At 43.5% G+C, this 26,435-nt stretch overlaps 1 protein-coding gene across 2 annotated transcripts in view; it reads left to right on the forward strand.

Annotated features, from left to right (window-relative positions):
• MANBA (mannosidase beta) overlaps positions 1–26,435 on the forward strand; it is a 60,582-nt gene that overhangs the window by 25,965 nt on the left and 8,182 nt on the right. For both annotated transcript variants that reach the window (XM_081876756.1, XM_081876757.1), the window contains 8 exons: positions 5,955–6,130; positions 9,964–10,074; positions 15,542–15,693; positions 17,072–17,189; positions 19,445–19,531; positions 20,964–21,131; positions 23,066–23,284; positions 26,221–26,385. In XM_081876756.1, the coding sequence (XP_081732882.1) occupies positions 5,955–6,130; positions 9,964–10,074; positions 15,542–15,693; positions 17,072–17,189; positions 19,445–19,531; positions 20,964–21,131; positions 23,066–23,284; positions 26,221–26,385 (1,196 nt within the window). The remainder of the gene's footprint in view (positions 1–5,954; positions 6,131–9,963; positions 10,075–15,541; positions 15,694–17,071; positions 17,190–19,444; positions 19,532–20,963; positions 21,132–23,065; positions 23,285–26,220; positions 26,386–26,435) is intronic.

A 26,435-nucleotide genomic window follows, 5' to 3' on the forward strand; every position in this document is an offset into this window, starting at 1 on the left:
TCATTAATATAGGCATTTTACATTGGTGTATGCTGGAGAATTACTCTGCAAAGTTCAGAGAAGTGTGAATTTTGAAGGATGGCTTTGTTTGGGTTCTCATGTTGTTTCGGAATGCGTGAATCAAGGTTCACTTTTAAATGTGTGCAGCCCTGAACAGGATGTGGTCTAAGCACCCTCTTTGGTTCACCCTTCCTTCAGCAGGAAAGAAATAAGAAGAGAGCTTTTGCTGCCTGCCCTTCTGCCCCCTTGTCCTTGACATCTGTGACATTCTGTCTGTCACTTCGTTTCTGAAATGAGTGTTGCTAGGGCTGAAACGGCTCTCCATATCACTGGATTTCTCCCAGTGTTGAGATTTAAGAGTTTGGGGCAAAAGCAGCTGCATGACGATGGCTGTAACTTGAGAGGAGTTCCTATCGTGTGCTTGTCCTGAACTGAAGCCACCTAACCGGTTCCTGTTGCTGGTAATCACTTGTTTGCCGTCCAGCTTGCACTGGGGTTGACTGGCTCAAAAGGACAAGTTGCTTTTCATAATGGGCATTGTCCCAACACGTCACACACAATCAATTCAGAAAGTTGATGGAGTGTTCCGTAGCTTTAAGAGAGCTAGGTATAAACTTGGAAGTTCCTCATTCAAAGTTAATCTCACTCCAAACTCACTGTGTGGACTTTCAGAAGCTAATCTATCTGAATAGGAACATGGGAAGCTGTCTTACTGTTGTATTATTGTCTATACCTTAAATTTGGGGGGCAAAGGTGGCCCTCTAGATCTCTCTCTCGGACCCTCAGGCCACCTCCCTCTCTAGTCCCACCCCACCCCCCATCATCCCAGCTCCATACACTCATTGAGTGCCTTTCCCTGACCAGAATGTCTCCTTGAACTAAGGTTTCTTGTTTCCTGGATGGAGTGTCATTTAGGGTTTTTTTGGGGGGGGGGTAGGTGGGCATCGTTGCAGTTTTGCTGCTAAATCATACAATCCAAAATAAAGATATAAAAAATAAGACAAAACTAGTCACAAACAATAAACAAAACATCACAAAGTACACAACCAAATTGAAAAACCTTCACCGTTTTTTTATACGGTGAAAGTTTTTCAATCTGGTTGTGTACTTTGTGACGTTTTGTTTATTGTTTCTGCCTAGTTTTGCCTTGTTTGTCGTTAATGCAATTTTTCATATGTTGTAAGCTGCCTTGCACACGGTTTGAACTTTCAGAAAGGCGACGTACACATAAATGATTGGTTGGTGCATATATGGCAACTTTTGCATGCCAAGAAACAAACGTTTACGACCAAATTACAGCCCCATGCTGGCCCCCCATTTTTTATGTGCAGTTTTAATAATGAAAACTTTACAGAGCTGATGTGCTGGAAGTTCCAAAGCACTCATAGGGAAATGTAACAGTGTATTGCAGCCTCCGTAAGTGCTCCTAAGTCCCAGTAACTTTAATTGGGAAAGTAAAGCTCTTGCTCTCCCATTGAAGTCAACTGGACCTAAATGTTCTAAACTTGGTGTGGAGTGTGCCCTTATTATTACTAAACCAGGAACTTTGCCTCTGGATGATACTGGGAAGAGGGCAGTCTTTGAAGCTTCTGGAAATGGCTCTAGCCCTTTGCAGAAGTTAACACAGCTGGAATTTCCATGGAATGCCAAGACAGCATCAGGAGTTGCTTAGTATGTAGCCTTCCAGCTCCACCTGTTGAGAACCAGGTATGCAGCCAGATACAGTTTCCCTTCAGTCAGCCGGGGGTTCTTTTTTGGAGCTCAGCCTTGAGGCTGTGCTTATCCAGAAGAAAAAAAATCAAACGTGGAATACTGAACCTATTGATCTTTAAATCAGTCATGTGAATGCCATTTAAAGTGGTTCAGAGCTTTTATTTATTTATCCAGGTGGTCTAATATATCTTTTTTGCATAAACAGTACCTAATGGAATGATTCCTGCAGCTTGTTGATATTTCTTTTAAGAAGAAAATATGATCACCTATTTGGGAGCTCACCCAAATAGGTGTTTCTGTACCTGCAGTATGAAGTGGTCCACCATCCCATCTATTGCCTCAATCTACTGCATGTTAAGACAAGGGGTAGTATGCATCTGAATTTTACTCAAGGGTAGACCTGCTGAAATTAATTTATCTAATTTAGCCGTATTCTTTAATTTCATTGGGTGAGTTGAATGTGGGAACCATTTCTGGGACATGATCTGTGGCTTCGCATGTAAGATAAACTCAAGGAGACATGGATGTCTTTGTTGCATTTGCTCTGGGGGAAGAGGAACTGTATTTCTGCTGCTGTATTTCTTATACCAGTTCAGCCATTCATGCAATAAAAAGGGCATCTGGCTTCCTGCATTTACTGCATTTACTGATCTGCAGGATTCTCCTGTTATATGTCAAGGAGATAGCAAAGCAAAATAGGAAGGCAGCCTCCCCTGGAGGCGTGGGTTCGTATCCCACTTCTGACACCAAGAGACGTGGGTGGCGCTGTGGGTTAAACCACAGAGCCTAGGACTTGCCGATCAGAAGGTTGGCGGTTCGAATCCCTGCGACAGGGTGAGCTCCCATTACTTGGTCCCTGCTCCTGCCAAGCTAGCAGTTTGAAAGCACGTCAAAGTGCAAATAGATAAATAGGTACCGCTCCGGTGGGAAGGTAAACGGCATTTTGTGCGCTGCTCTGGTTTGCCAGAAGTGGCTTAGTCATGCTGGCCACATGACCCTGAAGTACTGTTTGCGGACAAACGCCTGCTCCCTCGGCCAATAAAGCGAGATGAGTGCCACAACCCCAGAGTCGGTCACGACTGGGCCTAATAGTCAGGGGTCCCTTTACCTTTACCTTTTAGGAAGGTTGAAGGAGCCCTTTCTAGGAATACTCTTTGAGTGAGTCATGATTATTTGGGCTGGAAAATGCTCTGTGATCCAGCAGGAGACCACCTCTGATGTGCATGCTGATGTGGCGAGCACACTTGAGTGGCCAAAGAGAAACAACTGTAGACCCCATCAAATCCAGACACAATGGGTTCAATTCATTCCCCGGTCTCAATTCCACTCACTTCATAGGCCTACAGCAGAGAAGAATTCCATGCATTTTCTCTGAATGAAGCATTTGTTCAACATGCAGAAATGGTTATTCTATCCAGAAATTGTGATCTTTCCCCAAAACAGCTGTGTTCGAATGTAGATAGAATAAAAGCAAAATGTAACAGATGGGGAAAGCCCTTGGTAAACCGTGACACTCTTGTTTCTCCAGAGTCCTTGTTGTTACGAAATGGGTATCTTACTTTCTTGCAGCTGGTGGGAAAATAAGTACCGTATTTTTCGCCCTATAGGACGCACCGGCCCATAGGACGCACCTAGATTTGGGGGGGGGGGAATAAAGGGGGAAAAAATTATTCCCCCCCCCCCAGAACAGGCTGCCGCCCACAAGCCTTGCAAGCCCAGCGGGACCTGGGCACTCCCGCCGGCCTCCCAAGGCTTGCGGATAGCTTCCTGAAGCCTGGAGAGCGATAGGGGTCGGTGCGCACCGATGCCTCTCGCTCTCCAGGCTTCAGCGAAAGCCTGCATTTGCCCCATAGGACGCACACACATTTCCCCTTCATTTTTGGAGGGGAAAAAGTGCGTCCTATAGGGCGAAAAATACGGTATCCCCAACCTGTTTTACCAGGGTTAAATTTTTGTCAGTGGTGCTACATAAGCAAAACTTCAAAAAACAAACAAACCTTATTGTCTATATACATTAAACTACCACAGCTGTAGAACTTTGTGTTTGAACATCTTGATGTGTGTTAACAGATGTTCTAGACTTGAGGCCACCTGTGAAAGTATGGCTAGTTTTGTGCAGCAGTTTTTGAAGTGTGAGGCAGGCCTCCTTATTGAGTTAAAGCCAGTTGCTAGAGGAGCTGGAGTACCTGCCTGACCACTCCCTCTGGGTAAATGTTGGCTAGCAGGTAGGAAGGCTACCACACCTCATCATCCCGTTTTATGTTCAATTGCTTCATTAAGAGAGGTCCTGTGCCCAGCCTAGTGACATTTTCAAGCCCTGAAACAAAAAGTCCGAATGATGCCATTCCCCAGTGTGTGTGTGTGTGTGTGTGTGTGTGTGTGTGTATATAATCTCCTAAAAAAGATTTAGGAGTGAGTTGTGAAACTGGTGCCTTCATTAACTTATGAATTTGCAGCCTACCTAGTATTGCTCCAGCAACACTGGCCTAGTTACTTCACATTGTCTGTGATGGATGGGTGGGTGGGGTGGGTGTTGGACCAATGGATGGATGGGTGGTTGGTTGGGGGATATCCTGTTGGACCAATTCAACTTTGTGTTTGTATAGAAATCAGGGTCAGAAAAGTAGCACCCCTACAGATGTTCCTGGGCTCTTGAGTCCAATCATCCCCAGTTGACATGGTCAGGGAAGACGGAAATCGTGGTCCAACAACATCTGGTGGGCGACAGCATCCACATCCTTTACCTAGAGCAGGCTTCCTCAACCTCAGCCCCCCAGATGTTTTTTGCCTACAACTCCCATGATCCCTAGCTAGCAGGACCAGTGGTCAGGGATGATGGGAATTGTAGTCTCAAAACATCTGGAGGGCTGAGATTGAAGATGCCTGACGTAGAGTGACCTCTCAATAGATTGATTTGGTCTTGTGCAATGTGGTTTGGGGCTGGAGGTGATTCCAGATATTTTGCTTGTGCCTGAGGTGGGGTGGGGTTCCTTTCTCTTCTTTGTAGCTGTTCAGTGGTGGCTGATTAGGGATCCCTCCTGGAGATATGAGGGCTCAGCAGCTGGCTACAAACACCGGTTTCTGATATTGGCCCTTCCTTCCTTTTGTTGTCCGCATCTTTTCAAGCAACATTCACAATGACTATAACACTTTTTGTTTTATGTTCAAGCTGTTGAGAACAATTCCTGGTTTGCACAGGTCCAAACCAGACAAGGGTGATTGCATTTAACATGTCTAGTGTTTTTCTGCTAAAGAACAGCTATAAGTGCTGTGCGTTTGGAACTGAAACCATGACATGCAAGACCCAATGAAAATAGCCTCCTTCTCGAAGCTCCTGTTCACTCTGGGAGATGAATGGCGCTCTCTTCTTGGGCTTAGCAGCAACTTGGAGAAAGATCTCGTCGAGATCATGGTGATCACTCTCTTCTCTGTGCATCAAGGACCTAATCCCTCTCCTGGCTGCTACTTAGAAGAAGAAGAAGAAAGCTAGACATTGAATAGCATGCCTAGTTTATTCCATAATCACCATCCCTTTGAGAAATTCTGAACCATCTTCAAAATACGGCTGGCATAGGAAAATGTTTGTATGAGCCAGCTACCACATGGGTTTATCTGTAGGAGCTTCTGTGGTAGTAGCAGTTGAGTAAATTGCTGTGACAAGCTTCTGGTTTCATGTAACGTCCAACTGGCTGGTGTCCTTCAGATGTTGGAATCCAACACCCATCAGCTCCAGCTAGCTTGACCAATGATCAGAGATGATGCAGGTTTTAGTCCAGATGCATCTAGACCCATGTTTCCCAAAATTGGGTCTCCAGCTGTTTTTGGACTACAACTCCCATCATTCCTGATCACTTGTGCTGCAAGCTACGGATGATGGGAGTTGTAGTCCAAAAATAGCTGGAGGCCCAAGTTTGGGAAACACTGCTCTAGAGAGACACAGGTTCACCACCCCTGATCTACTAAATTTATGTCTTGACCTTCCTGCAGGGAGCTCTTGGTGGGATGCATATCACCCTCTTTATCATCACAATTATATCCTCGTGAAAACAACCCCATGTGATGTGGATAGCAAGATATGTCTTCCCTTTGGCTCCCTGTTGGTGTCACGTTGTTGTCTGGGGATTTGAACCCAGATCTCCCTAAGTGTGAAAACAGACATAACCTCATAGATCACAGGTGACTAACAGTATGCATTCAATCTGTCCACTCTCAACAACCTTCTTTGTTTTTGTTTTGTTCAGTGCAAAACACTCAGCAGTGGAGTCTCAAAATAGAGCTGGATTTTGATGTCATCAGCTCAAAGCCAGTTGCTGCTCTTGCGACTGTGAGCATTCCTGAGCTGCAGACGCAGCAGACATTCACAGTGGAGCTCCGTCCTGGTGAAGGCAGCGCCGTGCTGCTCGTAAACATAAGTAAGGTGAGGGCAAGTTCTGCTGAATGCAAAACTATTTCCTCTGGTGTGAAAATCAATGCTGTGTATGGGTCTGCACCAATAAGGCCATAGATGTTACTCAACCACAAGGCCATAGATGTTACTCCTGCTGTTTTGCACACCCATATTTGGGAGGTCTGTGGGCACAATTCACGCCAGGGAATATACTGTGGTTTTCAGTGGGAGAATTAAGCGTGTGCTCCTATCCTATTCATTAACTTAATTTGGCTTGACCTGTGTTGTCCACTTGTGGCACATCAGCATCCTGAAAAGGAGATCAGGAAGGAACTAGGACTTCTGGTTTTTACAAAAGTTTCCCTGTTTGGTTGCCTAGGCAAGATGGTGCTCACCATAGGTGACCAAATATGCAGCAATAATGTGCAGTCCTGAACATACATTGGCCAGGTTTGCAAACTTTGGCTAACTGAGTGAACTTACAGCAGAAATTGCAGCTGCTTTGCTCCTTCCTCTGGTCCTGCTGCTGCTGCTGCTGCAACACTTACCAAACTTTTGGTTTGCCTCACTACAGACAAACCATCAGCTGCGGCTTAACACTCATTATTTGTACTGGTGGATGTGGGGCATGTACCCAAGACATGGAATGCCACTGTTGGGGCTCCCCTGAAGGTATTTAAGGAATTAGATAGTTCTTAAGGAATTAATACGAGTATTTCTTAACCACCTCTCATTCAAAAAGAAACTGGTGTTGTGCAATACAAGCATCAAGATGTCATGTAATTGTAAAATACAAAACAAATGACCAGCACTGAATCAAATTAGCTCTATGTAAATGCTTGAGCAGTGACAAACCTAGACAGCATCTTAAAAAGCAGAGACATCACCTTGCCAACAAAGGTCCGTATAGTTAAAGCTATGGTTTTCCCGGTAGTGGTGTAGGTAAAGTGTAGGGAAGTGAGAGCTGGACCATAAAGAAGGCTGACTGCCTTCAAAAGAATTGATGCTTTTGAATTATGGTGCTGGAGGAGACTCTTGAGAGTCCCATGGACTGCAAGAAGAACAAACCTCTCCATTTTTAAGGAAATCAGCCCTGAGTGCTCACTGGAAGGACAGATCGTGAAGCTGAGGCTCCAATACTTTGGCCACCTCATGAGAAGAGAAGACTCCCTAAGGAAAAGACCCTGATGTTGGGAAAGATAAGGAATCAGATAGTTCTGAGGGCACAAGGAGAAGGGGACGACAGAGGATGAGATGGTTGGACAGTGTTCTCGTAGTTACGAACATGACTTTGACCAAACTGTGGGAGGCCGTGGAAGACAGGAGTGCCTGGCGTGCTCTGGTCCATGGGGTCACGAAGAGTCGGACATGCCTAAACGACTAAACAACAACAACATAAATGCTTGATGAAAAAGAAATGTTTTTAGTAGATAGTGAAACAGAAGAATTGTGGGTGCCTAGACCCAAGTTGCAGGCCTTGTAAATTAATACAAGAACCTTGTAGGTCAGTAACCAGTCAGGTCAGTAGCACATAGACAGCCAGTGCAAGCTTTTATTAAGCACTGGACTTGCTCTGAATTGAAAGGAGGGCTTCAAACATCATTCCTTCTGCAGCTTCCTCTACACATGGCTTCAGAGCAAAACAACAACCCCAAACCGAAACAAAACCTTGTGATTATTGCTAATTTCTAAATAATAATTTAGAAGGCACAGATGCAAGGGTAATAGGAGAAGCCGGTTAATTCAATAAGCCAGGAGTGGGGAACCTATGCCCCTGCTCCCTGCTCCTTGCCCATTGGCTGATGAAGAAGAAGAGCAAGAGTTTGGATTTGATATCCCGCCTTTCACTCCCTTTAAGGAGTCTCAAAGCGGCTAACATTCTCCTTTCCCTTCCTCTCCCACAACAAACACTCTGTGAGGTGAGTGGGGCTGAGAGACTTCAGAGAAGTGTGACTGGCCCAAGGTCACCCAGCAGCTGCATGTGGAGGAGCGGAGACGTGAACCCGGTTCCCCAGATTACGAGACTACCGCTCTTAACCACTACACCACACTGGCTCTCTATGGGAGTTGGAGTCCATGAGAGCCACAGGTTCCTTACACCTTCACAAAGCCATGAGCCTTGAACCCTGATCTCCCACCCAAGAACTCAGAACCGCTTGCCCATGGTTAGTGGATGGACTATAGCGTCCTAATAACACCGTGTGTGTTTTTCAGCTTGCCTGCCCCATAGCAGATTATCTTTCCTGACCCCATGATCTTGCATTCTGATTAGAAAGCAATCAAGAGTTGTGTGTGTGTGTGTGTTTGTGGACTGAAGGCAGCCTCGAGTCCCTAATTTATGTTGCTGGATTGCGTTCTGTGTATTAAAACAATAGGAAATGTACAATTGAAGCTGCAAAAGTCATCTCTGGGCAGTGTTTCAAAGCTGAAGCTGTGAGAGCTGACTGCAGCCTTCTTAAAAATGTGTAATTCCCACCCCACCCCCCACCAAAATTGAGTGCACATAGTGTTTTCCAGCGAAGAAATAGCAAATGGGTGAGTGGGGATATGACATCACTACCAGCCAATGAATACCCTCCCGCAGTGCCTTTGCTTCTAAAGCTATTCTGCATTTCACAGAGCACGGTGGAAGATGCATATTAATAATGCTTCGTTCCCTGCGCTAGGAAGTCATGGGCATTTTGCATGCTGCCGTTGGAAGTAATTCCAGAGAATGAAAGGTGGAACATTAGGGGCTCAGCTATGTAATCATGCCTTGGTAACAGGCATGGCAAATCATATTGTTAAATTGTTTCCTCTGTACTTGCTTTCTCTTTGTGAAATGCTCACTTGATGCATTAACGTGTCCAACACTGATCCATCTGTTTTGATGTTTGCGCACCCTTATTACCTTTTAGACATTTTGCTGTACCCAGTAATTGACAAAAATTGTGCACCAGCATTTCTTTTACGCAAACTGAGCTATTGCTGCTGTCTAAAAATAAGCGGCTTATTTTATTTAGATAGAAATGGAGCAGCAGAAAGACAACCAAATTGTGAAAACTCAACAGTCATTTTTTATAGAATTGTGTAGTATGCTAATAAAACAGGGTGGGGCTGATTCCCTTGTGAAAGGTTCAGATGCAGTATATTGCGTCTGGATGCACTGAGGAGGATCTCCTGGGAACATCTGTTCAAGCCCCATTGAAAATGACCCACTGGAATGAATGGGAGCTTTGCAAGTCAATGCCTTTTGCGCAGCATGTCTGGAACAGTGACCTACAAAACAAAGTGCAATTTTCATGCTAAAAACGCTCTGTAAATGATTGCCGGCGGTGACAGAAGTGGGAACCAACAATAACGTGTTGCAGTGTATCTTCAGCCTCACATAGAAATGCTCCTGTTCCATGCTCCATGCTCCCTACGTTGTTTGGGGCTTGAAGAGCACACATCTCCCCCCAGCCTAGAACTCTTTCTCTAACATGCTAAAGGGCTCAAGGTCAGAGCTAGCTGCTTGCCTTGAATCTGAGCATTGTATTGCTTTACACGGCTTGGGTGGGTGCTGGGAAGAATAATGTGGGGAGAAAATCTTTTATAACTCCATGGTGCAGACCACTAATGGCTGATGCATTGGACAGAGCCCCCCCCCTCTGGACACTGGTATCATTGCAGCTTACCTGGAGAAGGCTGGGGTGGTGTAGGTTGGCAGCAAGGGCAGGGGTGTGGGTGCGAATTTCTGTCTGGTCCAGATAAGCTCTTGCTCCCATTGATGGCTCTTGGCTCGCTATTTGAAGAAAACTTAAGTGCTTTGTGCTATCAACATAATCTTTTCTGGACTCTTTAAATTTTATTTTCATTTGCTGCTTTTCTTTTCTTTTAAAAAGGCTGCAGCACTAGAGACTTGGTGGCCAAGAGGACATGGGAACCAGACTGGGTACAACATGACAACTACATTCATTGCAGAGGGAGGTTGCAAGATTGAGAAGCTTTCTAAGGTATGTCAAGTCTGGAACACAGGAAGCTCGCTTATGCTGAGTCTGACCCATTGGTCTGTCTAGCACACTAGACACGACTGGCAGCAGCTCTCCAGAGGCTCCAAGTGACCACCAAGGCACATTCCTAGCACCCATTGGGGTGGAAACTCTCTCGGTTAGGGGTAGGCAATCTAAGGTCCGTGGGCCGGATGCGGCCCAGTCGCCTTCTAAATCTGGCCTGTGGATGGTCCGGGAATCAGCGTGTTTTTACATGAGTAGAATGTGTGCTTTTATTTAAAATGCATCTCTGGGTTATTTGTGGGGCATAGGAATTCGTTCATTCCCTCCCCCCAAATATAGTCCAGCCCATCACATGGCCTGAGGGACGGTGGACCGGCCCACAGCTGAGAAAGTTTGCTGACCCCTGCTCTAGGTGATCAGGCCAGTTAATGTGATAAGCAAACACTATAGCCCCCACATGTAGCTCCTCCACCTGGAAGTGGTTTTCAGCAGGCTTGAAGGCTGTAATGCTTGTATTAGGCCCGAAACAGGCCGTCCCAGAAGTCCAGAGGATCCCAGGCTGAAAAAAGAGGGAGTGACTATGAGGGTAATCTGACATGGCAATAATTTTGTTTGTTTTGCTGTGTTATCATGCATCCCATAAAATATTTTTTTTAAAAAGAAGAGAGCAGGAGAATCCTGGGCTGCTTCCAGCTTTTGAGCCCACTAGCCATAATAATAAAAAAAATGATGACACATGGATACAAAACAAGACATTTAAAAAGCGTTGGACTTAATGTTAGTATTTTTTTCTTTTCTAGCATTTTTTCCTCTGTGCAAATGCTCTAGTTTTAAGGAAAAGAATCTTATCTTTTGTGCAATATTGCGGACTGTTTAAGATGATGCAATCTTTTACTAAATATCCTCTCTCATTTGCTTATATTTGCAGCTCTAAGCTGCTAGCCATGATGGCTGTGCTACCTCCTCAGTTGGAGGCAGTAGTGTTTCTGAATAGCAGTTGCTGGAAATCACAAGAGGGGTCCTGCTTATGGGCTTCCTGCAGGCATCTTGTTGGGCCACTGTGAGAACAGGACGCCTGATTAGTTGGGCCATTGGCCTGATTGAGCAGGCTCTTCATATGGTCTTAAGAGTGTGTCACATTTTGGTCCAATGTGCATAAAAGCAGGTTGCAAAACGTATCAAATGCCAACCCCCCCCCCCCCGAATAAGTGTCTAAATCTGAGGCCCCTTTTGAGCTTGAGGCTCAGGTCAAACAGCCCTCCTGCCCACCCACTCTGATTAGCCCTGGTCTTAAATTATCAGAAGATGGCACAAACTATTCTACTGGCAGTTAGCTGTCCTCTCTGTGTAGCACCTGCACTGCCAGTCAGACTTGAAGACAAAATAACTACAACTTCGAAATTCAAGAGGAAAACCTTTACAGCTGGGCTTTCCAAATTCTCAGGCTCGTGTCATTTCTGGACTCTTAGCAGCTGGTATCTGCAATATGGATCTGCAAACAGAAATGCAGTGATTTTGATATGAAATTGTGCAGTGGAAATTCTCATCAGTGTTTAACCTGTGATGCATTGAAACTTTAGATTTAGGAAATTTGAGACTCCTCTTGTCAACTTTAGTATTCTGTAACAATAATAATTTGCTTACTTAAAGCACCCTAGTTAGTAATTTTGCAGAACACAGGAGTCCGGACTTTTGGTGCATAGGAATGGCAACTGACAGGATAACTTAAATCTCTATTGATGAGAGCAGTTCATCTCTGGTAGTGGAGAGAATTAATAAGTATATTATTTCATTTAGGGAGGAAAGTGGAACAGTCTGTTGTATTTGACTCTTGTTTTTGGCTTTAGTTCCAGGAAATGCTATGCTCTCCTAACTGTAGGCATAGTTGATAAGATACACATTTTTTTTCACTATACAATGAAGCTGGTGGTTAATGATTTCCGGAACAATAGACTTTCTTTGTTGTGGAGTTAAAAGGAAAAAAACCAGTTCCCATCTGCTGTTAAAAATAGCAACTTTGTGTATTAGTTGTATCTCCCTTCCAAGTGCCAAAGACCTCTGAATGCAGTTGTTGTTTAAAAAACAGAAAGGACTATAAAATGTGTTTTTTTTCTATTTGGGCAATAATGTATGCCGAAATAAAATAAAAGTATTTTCATCGATTAGAGACCTATCTGAACAGTTCGGTATTTAACTATCTGGAAAGCACTACTTATTGTTTCCTTTTAAAAAAGTACGGCTCACTTTATGAATCCTTTTCCTTTTGAAATAAAACACATTTCAACTGAATAAAAAGTATTTACCTTGGGATTCTAGGAAATTTTTAGCAACTCCTGAAAGAGACGGCTTGGCTTCATGCCCAAAGACCTTGTGCTGATAAGAAAAGTGAATGACTTAAAAAGGGGGGAAGTTGTAAGTTTGAAAGGAAACCCAGCAGGAAAACTGGAGTATTCCTGTTTAGGAACATAATCCATGTGCTGCTGGATCAGACCAAAGGCCTATCTAGTTCCACCATCCTTTTCCCCTTATTGGCCAACAATATGCCCATGGGAAGCCCACAAACAGGACATGATGAGAATAGCCCTCTCTGGTCATCGTTCCCCAGTGACTGGTATTCAGATAGACTGCCTCTGAAACTGGAGTTGCTATTATATTCATCTTGACTAGTGGCCATTCATTTATCTAATTTATCTAATCACCTTTTAAAGTGATCCATGTTGGTGACTATCTTATGGTAGCAAATTCTGTAGAAGAAGAAGAGTTTGGATTTGATATCCCACTTTATCACTACCCGAAGGAGTCTCAAAGCGGCTCACAATCTCCTTTCCCTTCCTCCCCAACAACAAACACTCTGTGAGTGAGTGGGGCTGAGAGACTTCAAAGAAGTGTGGCTAGCCCAAGGTCCTCTAGCCCTCTATTCAATTTCTTCACACCTTGCACAATTTTGCACACCTTTGCCTTTCTTCCTATTTTTATTTTTTCTTCATTAAGTAGCCCCCAAGGCAAGATGAACCGGGGAAGAACTTCTGAAGTGCATAGCAAACATAGCACTTGCCTGTATTGTACCACTGTTTCCCAGGTGCCTGACAGTCCGTCTCTTTTTTGCAGTTCTAGGCAGCAAAAACTGAAAGTTACTGAGTTATTGGTAGGCTGCCTTTCGCTCGATGGATTGTAGACGGTGTAAACTGGAGATAAGCCCTCCGTTACTGCATATCTTTCTGGACTCCAGAGCCACCTTGTCAGAAAGCAAAGTGGCTTTTAGCTCAAGTGGCTTTGAGCCAGCTTTAGCTGCATGCCTAGTTATTGAGAGTTGCCTCCCGACAGCCTATTTCCACGGTAGGCAAAGAAAACACTTTGAAAAGGGCACATCGCAGCAAGCTGGTCAGCGTTGCCCTTTTAAAGACCCACAACAGTTCATTGGGGCACCTTGCCCCCAGTTTAATACCGCGTTGCTTTCACAGAGATCAAGTGTGAAAGGAATTAATTTGAGCAGACTGTGCCTATTTAACCTTAACAAGATACAGTCTTGAGTGCAGCAGCCCTGAGACCTGTTTTTTATGGCTCACAAAAACTGGGAGCATTTTCTGGAATGCTTGAGGAATGATTTTGCTCTTCCTTTGCCTAGAGGAGGGATGGGAAACCTGTGGTCTTCCAGATATTGTTGGACTTCAGCACCCATCCGCTCCAGGCCAACATGAATGGCCCAGAATAATGAGAGTTGGAGTGCAAGAGCAAACATATGGAAAACCACAGGTTGCTCATCCTTGGTGTAGCTGTTCCTGGAGGAAGAACTGTGAGGGGAGAGACTCCATCAGGCAAGGCCTCCTTCCACTTGCCTTGGCCCACCCTCCGGCCCTGGGTCTCCTCATAAGGCAGCTGTTCCTGGAGGAAGAACAGTGAGGGGAGAGACTCCATCAGGCAAGGCCTCCTTCCACTTGCCTTGCCCCACCCTCCGGCCCTGGGTCTCCTCATAAGGAAGCTGTTTCTGGAGGAAGAACTGTGAGGGGAGAGACTCCATCAGGCAAGGCCTCCTTCCACTTGCCTTGCCCCACCCTCCGGCCCTGGGTCTCCTCATAAGGAAGCTGTTTCTGGAGGAAGAACAGTGAGGGGAGAGACTCCATCAGGCAAGGCCTCCTTCCACTTGCCTTGCCCCACCCTCCGGCCCTGGGTCTCCTCATAAGGAAGCTGTTCCTGGAGGAAGAACTGTGAGGGGAGAGACTCCATCAGGCAAGGCCTCCTTCCACTTGCCTTTCTCTACCCTCTGCTTCTCAATGTGTATTGTATTGTTTTATGTACTGTAGCTTGCTGTTGTTTTATTGATTATAGTTTAGATATTATTGTAACTGTTGAGTGGATTTCTGTTTAACTTTTATATGTTGATATTATTATTTTATACCATTCTAATTGATTGTTGAATGTTACTTTTTTGATGTAGGCTGCCTATTTTAAAGTTATGTTTTATCACATTTTTGTATTGCATTAAATTGTTATAAGATGTGCATTTTTTGTTTCTTCAGCTTGTAAACCGTCTTGAGTATTGTAAGATAGAAAGGCGGTGTACAAATTAAAAATGATGATGATGATGGTGGTGGTGGTGTAGAAGAGGGCTTCCCAAACTTGGGTCTCCAGCTGTTGTTGGACTACAACTTCCATCATCCCTAGCTAGCAGGACCAGTGGCCGGGGATGATGGGAATTGTAGTCCAAGCTTGTAAGGCACCCCTTGTCCTAATACAAGTTCTCTTACTGAAATGAAAGCATGTCTTACTCATTCATCCGCTCCTTGAAAGTTCCCAAATTAAAGGGTTCCGTTCTGCTGTGAGTTAGCTTGCTTTAGCTGCTTTTTTATAAGAATTTAAGAAGAGCCCTGCTTGTTCAGATGAAAGGCCTGTCTTCTCCTGCATCTTCTTTTTACAGGGGGAAGCCAGATGTTTAAGGGATGCTCATAAGCAGGACATGGGCACAATAGTTATAGCTGTTTTTCTGCCTGCTCCTCTGTAAGCAGCAGCAGAATTAGTGAAGCAGATCTCTATCAGAAGCAGAATTAGTGAAGAGACTTGGGCCCCTTTTTAATCTGGCCCTGGGTGCGTGTAGCCTCTTTCTGTAAATGGAGTTTGATTACAATCAGCGTTTAGCCTCGTCGTTTCATTAAATTTCTCTCTCAGTAATCAAAAGCAAACTGTATGGGTGTTTGCAGCACTAATACATACTGTCTGTTGGAGGGGTGTCTGTTTGGAGAAGAGGCACTAAAATCTTCCAGCAATCTCTTCCTCAAATTAAAACAAATTCGATCTATACACAAGAAACACTTTCATAAATCTTGCAAACAGGTTACATTTCCCACCCTGTATTTTATATAAGAAAAAAGACAAAAATATGCAGGGAAATGGGGGTTTCCTGACTGATCCTGATGGAAAAGGTTTATTTAATGACTGCTGTAAGACTATTCACATTTTAATTTCTCCTCAGGTTTATTTCCGAACAGTAGAACTTGTAGAAGAGCCCATTCCTGGCTCACCTGGTTTGAGTTTTTATTTCAGAATCAATGGTCTTCCTATTTTTATGAAGGGATCCAACTGGATTCCAGCTGATTCTTTTCAAGACAGAGTGACCTCTAAAAGGTGAGTTTGGGTGGCTGGTTTTCAAACATTCTCTTGAGTGCAAATAATTTATTTTTGCCTACCAATACTGAGTAGGGCTTACCAGAACTGAGTTTGACCATGAGAGTACAGCTCTTTTACAGGACTATATCAGTTGAGAACTGATGTGGAGATTGCTTCTTTAGAAGAGATCTCATGTCAGAAGCTCCTTGCAGATGAACAGTTAGCATGCCAGGAAGAAGGCCCTTAGCTTATCCATCTGCCTCAAATATTAGTTTTCCACATGCAGGCAAATCTAAACAAAGAAGGGATTTTCCCCAACCCTGTGTGGCATTTGGAATAGGCTTGTTAGAGGACTATACCACATGCCTTCCTGTGAGTTTCAGTAAACTTTTATGGCCATTTTATACAGTCAGCAGAATCAAATAGTAAAGTTTATGGCGCAACCTTCTGGGGACTATATAAGCTGCAGGTATAGAGGTTGCATGTTGAATACTCTCCCATTCATTAAAATAAATCCTTTCACATAGAAAACAGGCAAAAATGTTCATTTTAGCTTTCTCCAGGATGCTTAAAAAAAAAGAAAGTATAGGGATTTTTTTTTTTTGAATGGGGAAACATTCAAAAGGCAGCCCCAAAACTGCTGCTGGAAATGCTAAAGTCCTGGAAAAGCTTTAATATTTGATATTGTTGTTATGTCTAAACAGGCTCTAAAAGTTGGAAGGCTTTTTCTCACATTAAGGTGGGGTAGAGCTGGCTGAATGAAAACCTCTAATGCTGTTGTTTCTTCCTTCCTGCAACCTACCCTTGACCCATTTCCCCATCAGCTGTGATGGCATGGGTGCTCTGATACACTTACGGAGCTTCTCTGCTTGAGAGTGTGGAGCTCCACATTCGCTTAACCCATGAGGAGAAGGTTAGAGTTGATAAGTCAGGAGCACTGAGAATGAATAGGAAAGCTGAGACCCACAGACGCTCCCAAATATGGCTCTCCAAGTCTCTCTGTCTTGCCCTTGTGATAGTTTACCCCTCACAGGGGTAGCTCTGTTGGTAGAGCATGATTCACTTAATCATGAGTTTGAGCCCCACATTGAGCAAAAGATTCCTTCATTGCAGGGGGCTGGAATACATGGCCCTCCTGGTCCCTTCCAGCTCTACAATTCTGTGATTCTTTCTAGGTCACACCACAATTAAAATATAGCTATATTCGCACTCCACTTCTGCTGAACGGCCTCCCTTCATTTTGCTTTGGCTAATCCTGAGCACACCGTTTAAGCTACAGTATTGCACTCTTTCAAGTGAAGTCCGGCTAGGTTTCCTTAAGCCCTCTGTGTAACGAATTCAGTTTTGCTCCTACCACAGATCTGCTTAACTTTTAGTTCCACTTGTGTTTTGACAGGTTAAGGATCCTCTTGCAGTCGGCGGCTGATGCCAACATGAATATGCTCCGCGTTTGGGGAGGAGGCATATATGAGCAAGATGAGTTCTATGAAATGTGTGATGAACTAGGAATCATGGTAAAGAAAAAGAAAAAAGAAAAGAAAAAGCAATACTCTGCAACTCCTAATATTTAAAACTGACATACGAAATAAATCTGAAAATAGCTTTTTATTTCCCCTTCCCCATTAACCTGTAACCTTGAAAACATGTGCTGGATCAGATCCATCTATTTGGGCATCCTGCCAGACTGTAAAATTAGGTTTCCAGGCTTTAGGTTGTAGCAACATTCTGTTTTTAATGGAAGTGCTCAACATAATAGCAAATGGAGGGTTAGATACTGCAGTCTTTTTACAACAGTAGAACAGGGTTGAAAACTTGATTAGGACCAAGGCATGCTTTCTTTTTGTTCCAGTCTGGGCAGAACTAGCAACTCCTAGCAGTAAACAGGAAATAAAGTGAAATGAAATGAAATCAACTACTTTGCCCGAAATGGGCCTTGTCAAAAGGTTATGGAACCTTCTCAGATGCTGAGAGCAGGTATCCCTCCGTATAGATACAATTTCCAGTCTTGATTTCTTCCTCTAGGTAAGCCTAGGGGAAAGGGAGGACTTGTGATTCTTTCTTCCACGTGTGTCCAGTGACACCTTGTTAACTTCCAGCACGCCTTTCAAAATTTCTCCGATGAAAATTGTTATTGTTGTTTAGTCGTTTTGTTGTGTCTGACTCTTCGTGACCCCATGGTTTTGGCCTCTGGTTATTTTGGAATGCCACAATGACGAAGGCTGGTCTAAAGAATGTTGTTGTTTAGTCGTGTCCAGCTCTTCGTGACCCCATGGACCAGAGCATGCCAGGCACTCCTGTCTTCCACTGCCTCCTTGTGCCCTCAATCTTTCCCCAACATCAGGGTCTTTTCCAGGGAGTCTTCTCATGAGGTGGCCAAAGTATTGGAGCCTCAGCTTCAGGATCTGTCCTTCCAGTGAGCACTCAGGGCTGATTTCCTTCAGAATGGATAGGTTTGTTCTTCTTGCAATCCATGGGACTCTTAAGAGTCTCCTCCAGCACCATAATTCAAAAGCATCAATTCTTTGGTGATCAGCCTTCCTTATGATCCAGCTCTCACTTCCATACATCACTACTGGGAAAACCATAGTTTTTACTATACGGACCTTTGTTGGCAAGGTGATTCTCTGCTTTTTAAGTATTTTATTAGAACCAATGTTGTTCACAAATGGTAAATGCAGTTGTTCCTTCCTACCCTTTAGCTGTTACAGCTCCAGACACTTTAAAAAAGGAGTCCAGGTGCCAGAGGCCAATGATACTTTACTATTATTCTAAAGCTATTATTGCTTTAGGAAGGCAGGTAACACTTAAAAATCAGTTTTGGCTTGAGACCAACCACAGAAAGTTTCAGGCCCAGAGGAACATTTTTAGGAGGTTGTGTACATGGCTAGGAGAGGGACACCTGCTTTAAACTGCAGAGAAATGATTCCTATGTAACTTTGAGATATATAAAAGCCTATAAGCTCACCTTCCCAAGTTCTTGGGTAAAGCTTGATTTTTTCCCAAGGTAAAGCTTGATTTTTTTGCTGTTGGATCTCATCCAAGTCCAATGATTTGGCTTGTTCTTTCAAAGACATATCCACCCTTCCATATAGCAAAACCCCTCTGGAAACAGAACTTTGCTGTAGTAAAAAAAGGAGATCCTTTTCTGATACCTTTCTAGGGAGAGACAAGTCTGCCGTGCCTTTAGCAACTGCAGGGCGGGTGGAAATTCAACAGGGGAAGCTTCTCTCCCTACTTACTGAATCTCCATGCTGGGAGGAGCTGTATGGGTTGATTTTCTGCCTGCCATTTAGCTGTCAAAAGGCACAGGAGTCCTGTGAGTGGTTGGTAGGAAGATGTAATGTGTGAAAACCCCTTCCCTCAATGCTGTTTGAGGCTAAAAGCTTCCCACGTTTGAAATAGTTAGATGAGGTCATTTGCAGCACTTTAACAAACCTGGACAGCGACTATCAATTTGAGATAGCAACTATTTTAACAACATTTTTCGCTGCCACTGCTTGTGTAAATAAGCCCTAATTTCTATGAATTATGAGGGTTGCTTTTTGGAAAAAAAAATCTGGTTAGGTGTGGTGCAATCCTGCAGTTGTTTACTCAGCTCACGTGTGTTCATTGGAGTTCACTCCCAGGTAAATGTGCATAGGATTGCGGTATTAATGAGTACTCCACAATCTTTTAAGTGATGCAAGCTAGAAAATATACACTCTGTTTACGTGACTGTTTGTCAACTGGCTACTTGTTGAGTTCTTTCATTTTTCTCTTAATTCTCTAGATTTGGCAGGACTTTATGTTTGCTGTTGCTCTTTACCCAACTGACCACAGCTTCCTAGATTCAGTAAAAGCCGAAATTACTCATCAGGTATGGTATTCAGTCCAGTAGGGCCAAGCTCCTAAACTGTATACAAGCCTAGTCATGACTAAGAATTGCACCGTTTTCCTGCTGGCTTGTGTCGCGCTCCTGTGAGTGGCGACGTTCTCCTAAGTGCATCCAATCCAACAGAAGTTGCAGGGTGCTGGTGGGATGCAAACAGGATGCACCAAACTGTGCCACCCTCACAGGCATGCTTAAGTAAGGAAGCGAGAGAGGGCCTTCTTGGTGGCTGCTCCCTGATTTTGGAATTACTTCCCTAGAGAGGCTAGACTGGGTCCTCCTTGTTGCCCTTCCACTGGCAGGTGAAGACTTTCTTCCTCCAACAGGCTTTTACAGTGCTGGTACAGTGCTATTTTCATTGTAATTATTGGCATGGTTTTAATGGAATATATCAATGTTGAATTGTTTTTAAATGATTTTTTTCCTATGTTTATAGCTGTTCTTATTTTTATCTGTAAGTCGTCTTGAGTCTCTGTCAGGGAAAAAGGCAAGGTATAAATAAAAATATAACAACAACAACAAGAGCAGCAACAACAACAACAACAAAAATAATAATACAGGTGCACATGCACAATAGAAGAATGCTTGCTGATTAATTTGTATGATTGAACATTGAACAGTTTGGCTGTCAAAAGTATGCCAGTATAATTCAGAACCATCCCTGGCGTAGGGCCAGTGCTATTGCTTGCTGTTCACTTCCTTCCTTTTTCAACTCTCTCCATCTTCCCTTCTGGTTTGCACAGCTTGACAAGCGATGAGTATACAACCCAATGGGACCACTGGCTGCCAGGGCGCTTTAAATGCATTGTGGAGAGGAAAGTTCCCACCCCATCCTTCCTCTGCTGTTGTGCTGGGTCCAAGTGCAACATGGATGGAAATCCCATCCAGCAAAGGGAGACTCTTGGACAGGAACACTCTTAGGTTAGAATCATAGAATCGGACCAGAAAATACCCTCACGCTCAAGTGTTGCATCCTGAAGGAATTCCTTCAGAACAAGAAGGAGCTCATATTTGTGTCTGATAAGCCTAACTTGAAAGTAATTCAAGAATTTCAAGTTAGGCTTATCAGAAGGAAGTTTGAAGTCCCCCTTTGCTTCTCTGCCTTGCGTAAACACTGTGACTTTTGACTGGTGCGGTGAGAGCGCCCTCTTCTGTTTTCCCCTTCCAAATATGGAGCTAGGAATGCCATTTTTAACCAGCCCTAGAGCCACGTCATGTAAATCTAACCTTGAATCCTTTGGAACGTTGAAACCACACCTGAAGCTGACATTATTTTAAGTTGTGTCTGATTTGCAGATTCATTAAGACGTTTGGTGAAACCATGTCCCTTTTATACCCTGGACTTTAATCATTAACACTTCTGACTTTACTCATTTTTTTTTTAGCACTTACATGTTAAAAGCTCTGCTTTTCATTTCAGATAAAGCGGTTAAAATCTCACCCGTCTATCATTTTATGGAGCGGGAACAATGAAAATGAAGCAGCAATTGCATACAACTGGTTCTCTATTCCAAGCTCAAAGAAGCGCGTTTATGCCGACGATTATGTCACACTTTATGTAAAGAATATCCGAGAGATTGTTCTTGCTGTAAGTACAGCTTTGCAGAAGGCTATGAAGGGTTGAGCTTTGATAGCAGGCTTTGAAAGTTCTGCTGAATTGCTGATTTTACTCTTCTTGTTTGCAACAGTGTCTGTAGTCTTGCATACATTGCAGGCAAATCTTTATCATTAAAGATGCATCAGGCACAATCTGGAAACATCTGGAAACATCTGTTTTCTCTGTATATCCATTGATGGGCTCAAATCAGCCCTAACAACCATTTTATCTTCTGAATTTCACCTGCGTTTTTGATACCACTGCAATGTGTATTAACATACTCTATTTTTTTAAAGTGCCTGGTTATTTATTTACAGATAAAAAGTACTTGCTTTGTGGAAAATGAGAGTGATAAGTAAGGACCAAGCTTGTCGTGTGTCCACTGGTGTTTGCTGTGCTAAATGCTGCAGTTAATAAAGGGCAGGGATAATGTGCCAGGAAACCTCAACTGACCTGTAATTCTGGCTTGTGTACCTGTAACTCTGGCCTGTATCTTTGACTGCTGAAGATGCAGGTCTCCCCCATAACACTTTGCAGCTTTTAGCTCTGTGCATACCAGCTTTGTAAGTTGCAAGCATTCCTGCAAGGTAAATATTAACTACCCGTAATGGACAGACTGAAATGTAGAGAACTGAGAAGTCTAATCTCTCTCTCTCTCTCTCTCTCATTCCATTTATGCAGCATTTATAGTCAGCAGATAGCGTATCCACTTAAGTACTGCTCTCTGGCTCCAGCCTGATGCTCCCACTATCAAATAAGAAGTGCATATTCACATATCCTCTTTCCTTACAAAGTTCTTTTTGGGGAAAGGGCCGTAGAGCATCTCCTTTGCATTCAAAAGGTCCCAGATTTAATCCTGGGCATCTCTGGATAGGCCTGTCTAAAACCCAGGAGAGTCTCTGCAGACCAGTTCAGCATAACTGCTCCAGCACAGAACCATGTAGGCCCTAGGCAGAAGACTGGCTTTCCAAAGTGAGCGCAGGGTATCTGCAGTGGGGAAGTGATCAGCATTCAAGTGGAGCATTTCGGGGGCTCTGTGTTAAGACTGGGAATTGCCACATATGGTATGGGAAGCCTGTGGCCTCCAGATGTTGGAGATCTAGATGTTGGAGCTCCCATCACCCCTGGCCATTGACCATGCTGTTGAGAGCTGATGAGTGTGGGTGAATGTGCACATGTGGAAGCGCATTGCGCCATGGGTCTCTCAGTAGGTGGGCAATCTTTTTGTAATCCTATTTTATGGATTTTGATTTTTAAAAACGTTTTGTATCAGTTGAGGAACTTTTTATTTTCCCAGTTCCTTTAATTCTAAAAAATTTTCATTCTTAAAAATATTTTAGTTCTTTGTACTATTTGTGCTTTTGTTTTGTTCTCTAGATTGATTGATTGATTGATTTTTTAAAACCATTCAGGGAACATACATGTAACCTGGAGGAAGGGCCTCTAGACTCTCCCTAACAGCTGGGAAACAGTTGTGTGCCCGTTGCCTGTAAAGACCTTGAGCGTTTGTCCAAAGAATCAGTTTTGCCTTCAGTTGGAAGCTGACTATACAATTTCCCCCTAAAATGCGCACGTTTTTCCTCATACGAAAATAAATGGACCACGCACAATGCTTTCCTTAGTATTTGTCTCGCAGTCTGAAGGCAATATTTTTCAGAGCAGATTGCTTTCCTTTGAATGCTGAATTTGTTTCTTTGCAGCCAAGCATCTGACTCCAGGAAGGAGATACTCATTTGTGTGATAAGCAGAGCAGAACTCATCCAGCCTAGTGAGAAATGAAGCCATGACTCATTCACCAATTCAGAATCTGGCTTTATTTTTTTGCTTTTGAAATCGTAGATGTTTAGCTAGTTTGAAAAAGAAAGAAATGCTTTATTAGCCCTGAGCTCCATTTATTGTCTTGCATTGTGTTTTGTTAAACCCAGGAAGACGAGACTCGCCCTTTCATTGCCTCCAGCCCTACCAATGGTCTGGAGTCAGCCAAGGAAGGCTGGCTAGCCCATGCTCCTTACGACACTCATTTCGGAGATAATCATTACTACAACTATGTGAGTGACTGCTGGGATTGGACCACCTTCCCCAGAACACGATTTGCCTCAGAGTATGGCTTTCAGTCCTGGCCTTCCTTCAGTGCCCTGGCACAGGTAAGTCTTTTGAGCCTTTCCCTCTCTTGCAAACTCGGTGAGCCTAAGAAAAGCCAGTTGATTTCCTCCCAATGCAAATGTTAGCTCTTGGGACCAGCTTACTTAAAGAAATAATCTTGCTCCCTATGTGCCTATTTAATTGCACTTTTACAAGAGACACATCATGTCTGTTTCTGCATTTGTGAGGAGTTGACTTCAGTGTGGCAACACCTGTGCTTTGGAACTTTACCTATCGACAGGTTGTCTATTGGCAGCAAATTGTTTAAGATGCTTGCTGAAAACTTCACTTGTTTTGGTGAGTTTTCCCATACATATAATTTAGTTACCTATATTTGTTTTAAAAATCGTATTGGTTTTGTCTTTGTGTACAGTGATAGTGGTTTTATGTATCTTTATTTTTAATTTGTTTGTGGATTTTATTTATAATTTTGTTAGTACACTGTTTAGGGAGCTCCTTGCTCAAGTGGTTTATAAATTTTCTAAATAAATAAAAAGAGGACATGTTTTCCTTGGGACCACTGTAGGCGATAAGAGCGTTACATTCTCTCTCTCTGTCTGCTCTGACCCTTCATTTACCACTGTCTCCCTCCCAGTAACTTTGCATTATTATTACTTTTTAAAAATACAATTTGCATTTTAAAGCAACCGCTAAACATCAAGGACCCCTCTAAACTGGTGTTTTGTTGTAGGAATATTTTGCAACATGTCCTTGGCACAAAAATAGTGATCAATTTATTTTGCTTTCCTTGTTGTTCTGTGATGCTTCCTCAATGCTACATTATTGCTGTCCAGAAGGGTTATAGTGCAACAAAAGTGGGATAACACCCCCCAAACAACAACAACACAGGACATTTGTGGTATGAAAAGCCAGTGGAAGTTACAAGACGTGCACTAGCCCTGTCTAGGGAAGTTTTTAATGTTTGATTTAATATTCTGTTGGGAGCTACCCAGAGTGACTGGGGAAACCCAGCCAGATGGGCGGGGTACAAATTATTGTTGTTGTTGTTACTACTAGTACTGCTACTACTACTAGCTGTAAGTGAAGCAGTGTGAGCTTTTGCATTCACAAATGGTATTGAAAGTAGGATTGTGTAGGATTGCCCCGATAGCATCATGAGCACAAATAATCACGAATGAGCTATAAAAAGGATGTTTGGAGAGGGCCTGTGTGCAAAGATTTCCCTAAATGTTGATTCCATTGGGAGAATGATGCACGTGCTCAGCACTGCTGGCAAGGCCACAGAAGATCCCACCCTGCAAAAAAGTGTGTAGTCATCTGTTTGCTTGCCCAGGCATAACTGTGTGTGCCGTGTGTGGCCTGAAAGGCAAAAAGATCAATGTCATAAATGAATTCTGCAAAGCTTTCCTCTCTGGTTGCCTGGAGGTAGTTCTTAGCGAGCACATGGCTGTTGACAAGCCTGAACAAGGCGTAACTTTCTCCTGTCGACATCAACGAGACTTAGAAGAGTTCAAATGCTGGCAGGAATCTCCCAGTTTGAAATGAGGTGTGTGGGTTTGTAATCGTGTACAGTGCTTTTTACAAGCCTGCCTGCGAATCACGTTCCCCATGTGTATTAAGGCATTTAAAGCCAGGGTCAATTTGGGGAATTTCCCTTCCTGGAAGGAAAAGTATCATTTAAGTGTGCTAAACAATGGGAGCGCAATTAGTTGACGAAGGAACATGTTTGATCAGACGACAAGAATTCCCATTCTTGGCTCTGGGCACAATGCAGAGAACAATGGGAGCACTTTTATTTCACTGAAAGAAACAAGACACAAACTTGTAGCAAAGCACTTAAGAAGTTAAGCACCGCTTTTCTGGGGATTGTGTCTCTCGTCACCAGTTACTTCTGCCTTTCACTTATTTTTATGGTTTTGCCTTGGATAGATGCATAAAGGCCTGCCCAAAATTCTTTTCTACAGGCCTTGGGAGGTTGCACCACCAGCAACTTCCTGTATTTGTTACATTGCTGTTGTTTTATCCTGATATTCTGCCAAGGAGCTTAAGGCAGTGTACATGATTCTCCCCTCCCATTTTATCCTCACGAGGATAAAAGGTTTTACCTTATCAGGGTTCAAGGACAATGCAGCCAGGAAAAGCATTTGGGGCACAGTGTAGCCTGGGAAGATTTCTGGGGGGCAGGCGGAGAGGTATTTGGCCCCTAGTCCTATGATCCCCCACCCATTGTGTAAACACTGCTATTTCCCATGTTCTTTTCTGATCTGTACATGTATACATTTTCTGTATGGAGGTAGTTACAGCTTTAAGATTACAGTCATACCTTGGAAGCCGAACATCTTGGCTCCCAAACAGATCAGCTCCCAAACGATCGAAACCCAGAAGTGAGTGTTCCAGTTTTCGAATGATTTTCAGAAGCCAAACATTCAGCATGGCTTCTGATTGGCTGCAGGATGCTCCTGCAGCCAACTGGAAGCCATGCTTTGGTTTTCGAATGGTTCCAGCAGTCGAACAGACTCTCAGAACGCATTCTGTTCAAAAACCAAGGTACCACTGTACAAACTTTGCACAAAGCATACTTAGATGAAATATATGCTAGAATATGTGTAAAACATTCATGTATTTGTAGCCAGAGAGTGGTGGAAAATATTGCTCACTGCAAACTATATTGCAATCTGCGTAATTCTCTGAGGGACATATTTCTCAAAAGGATTCTTCAGACAGTTTCCTGCTCGAATATTAGGGAGAAAAATTGTTATTTGCTCAGGGATCGCATCACACATAAGGTTCCTCGTTTTGCTTTAGCAGCCCAATGGATTAGACAGAATGCCATTGTACAACACAGGGGTCCAGTTTGCTGGGGAACACCTTATGCTATGTTTGAATTTTTGAGATGACTGCTTTTTAGAAAAAAGTAAATATATGTGAGTGAGTGATTGCAAATGTGTATAAATCTTATTTTGTTTTTAAACCACAGGTGTCATCTGAGGAGGACTGGTCTTACGCGAGCAATTTCTCCTTGCATCGGCAACACCACGCTAATGGCAATGACCAACTGCTTCATCAGGCAGGCCTCCATTTTAAGCTGCCGCAGGAAGGAGACCCCCTCAACAACTTTAAGCAATCCATCTACCTCACTCAGGTGAGCATTTGTCAAAATCTTAAGAGGTTTCTTGTTTGTTAAAGAAGCCA

Source organism: Podarcis erhardii (assembly GCF_964252035.2).
Source record: "Podarcis erhardii genome assembly, chromosome: 9".
In the NCBI taxonomy this organism is placed as follows: domain Eukaryota; kingdom Metazoa; phylum Chordata; class Lepidosauria; order Squamata; family Lacertidae; genus Podarcis; species Podarcis erhardii.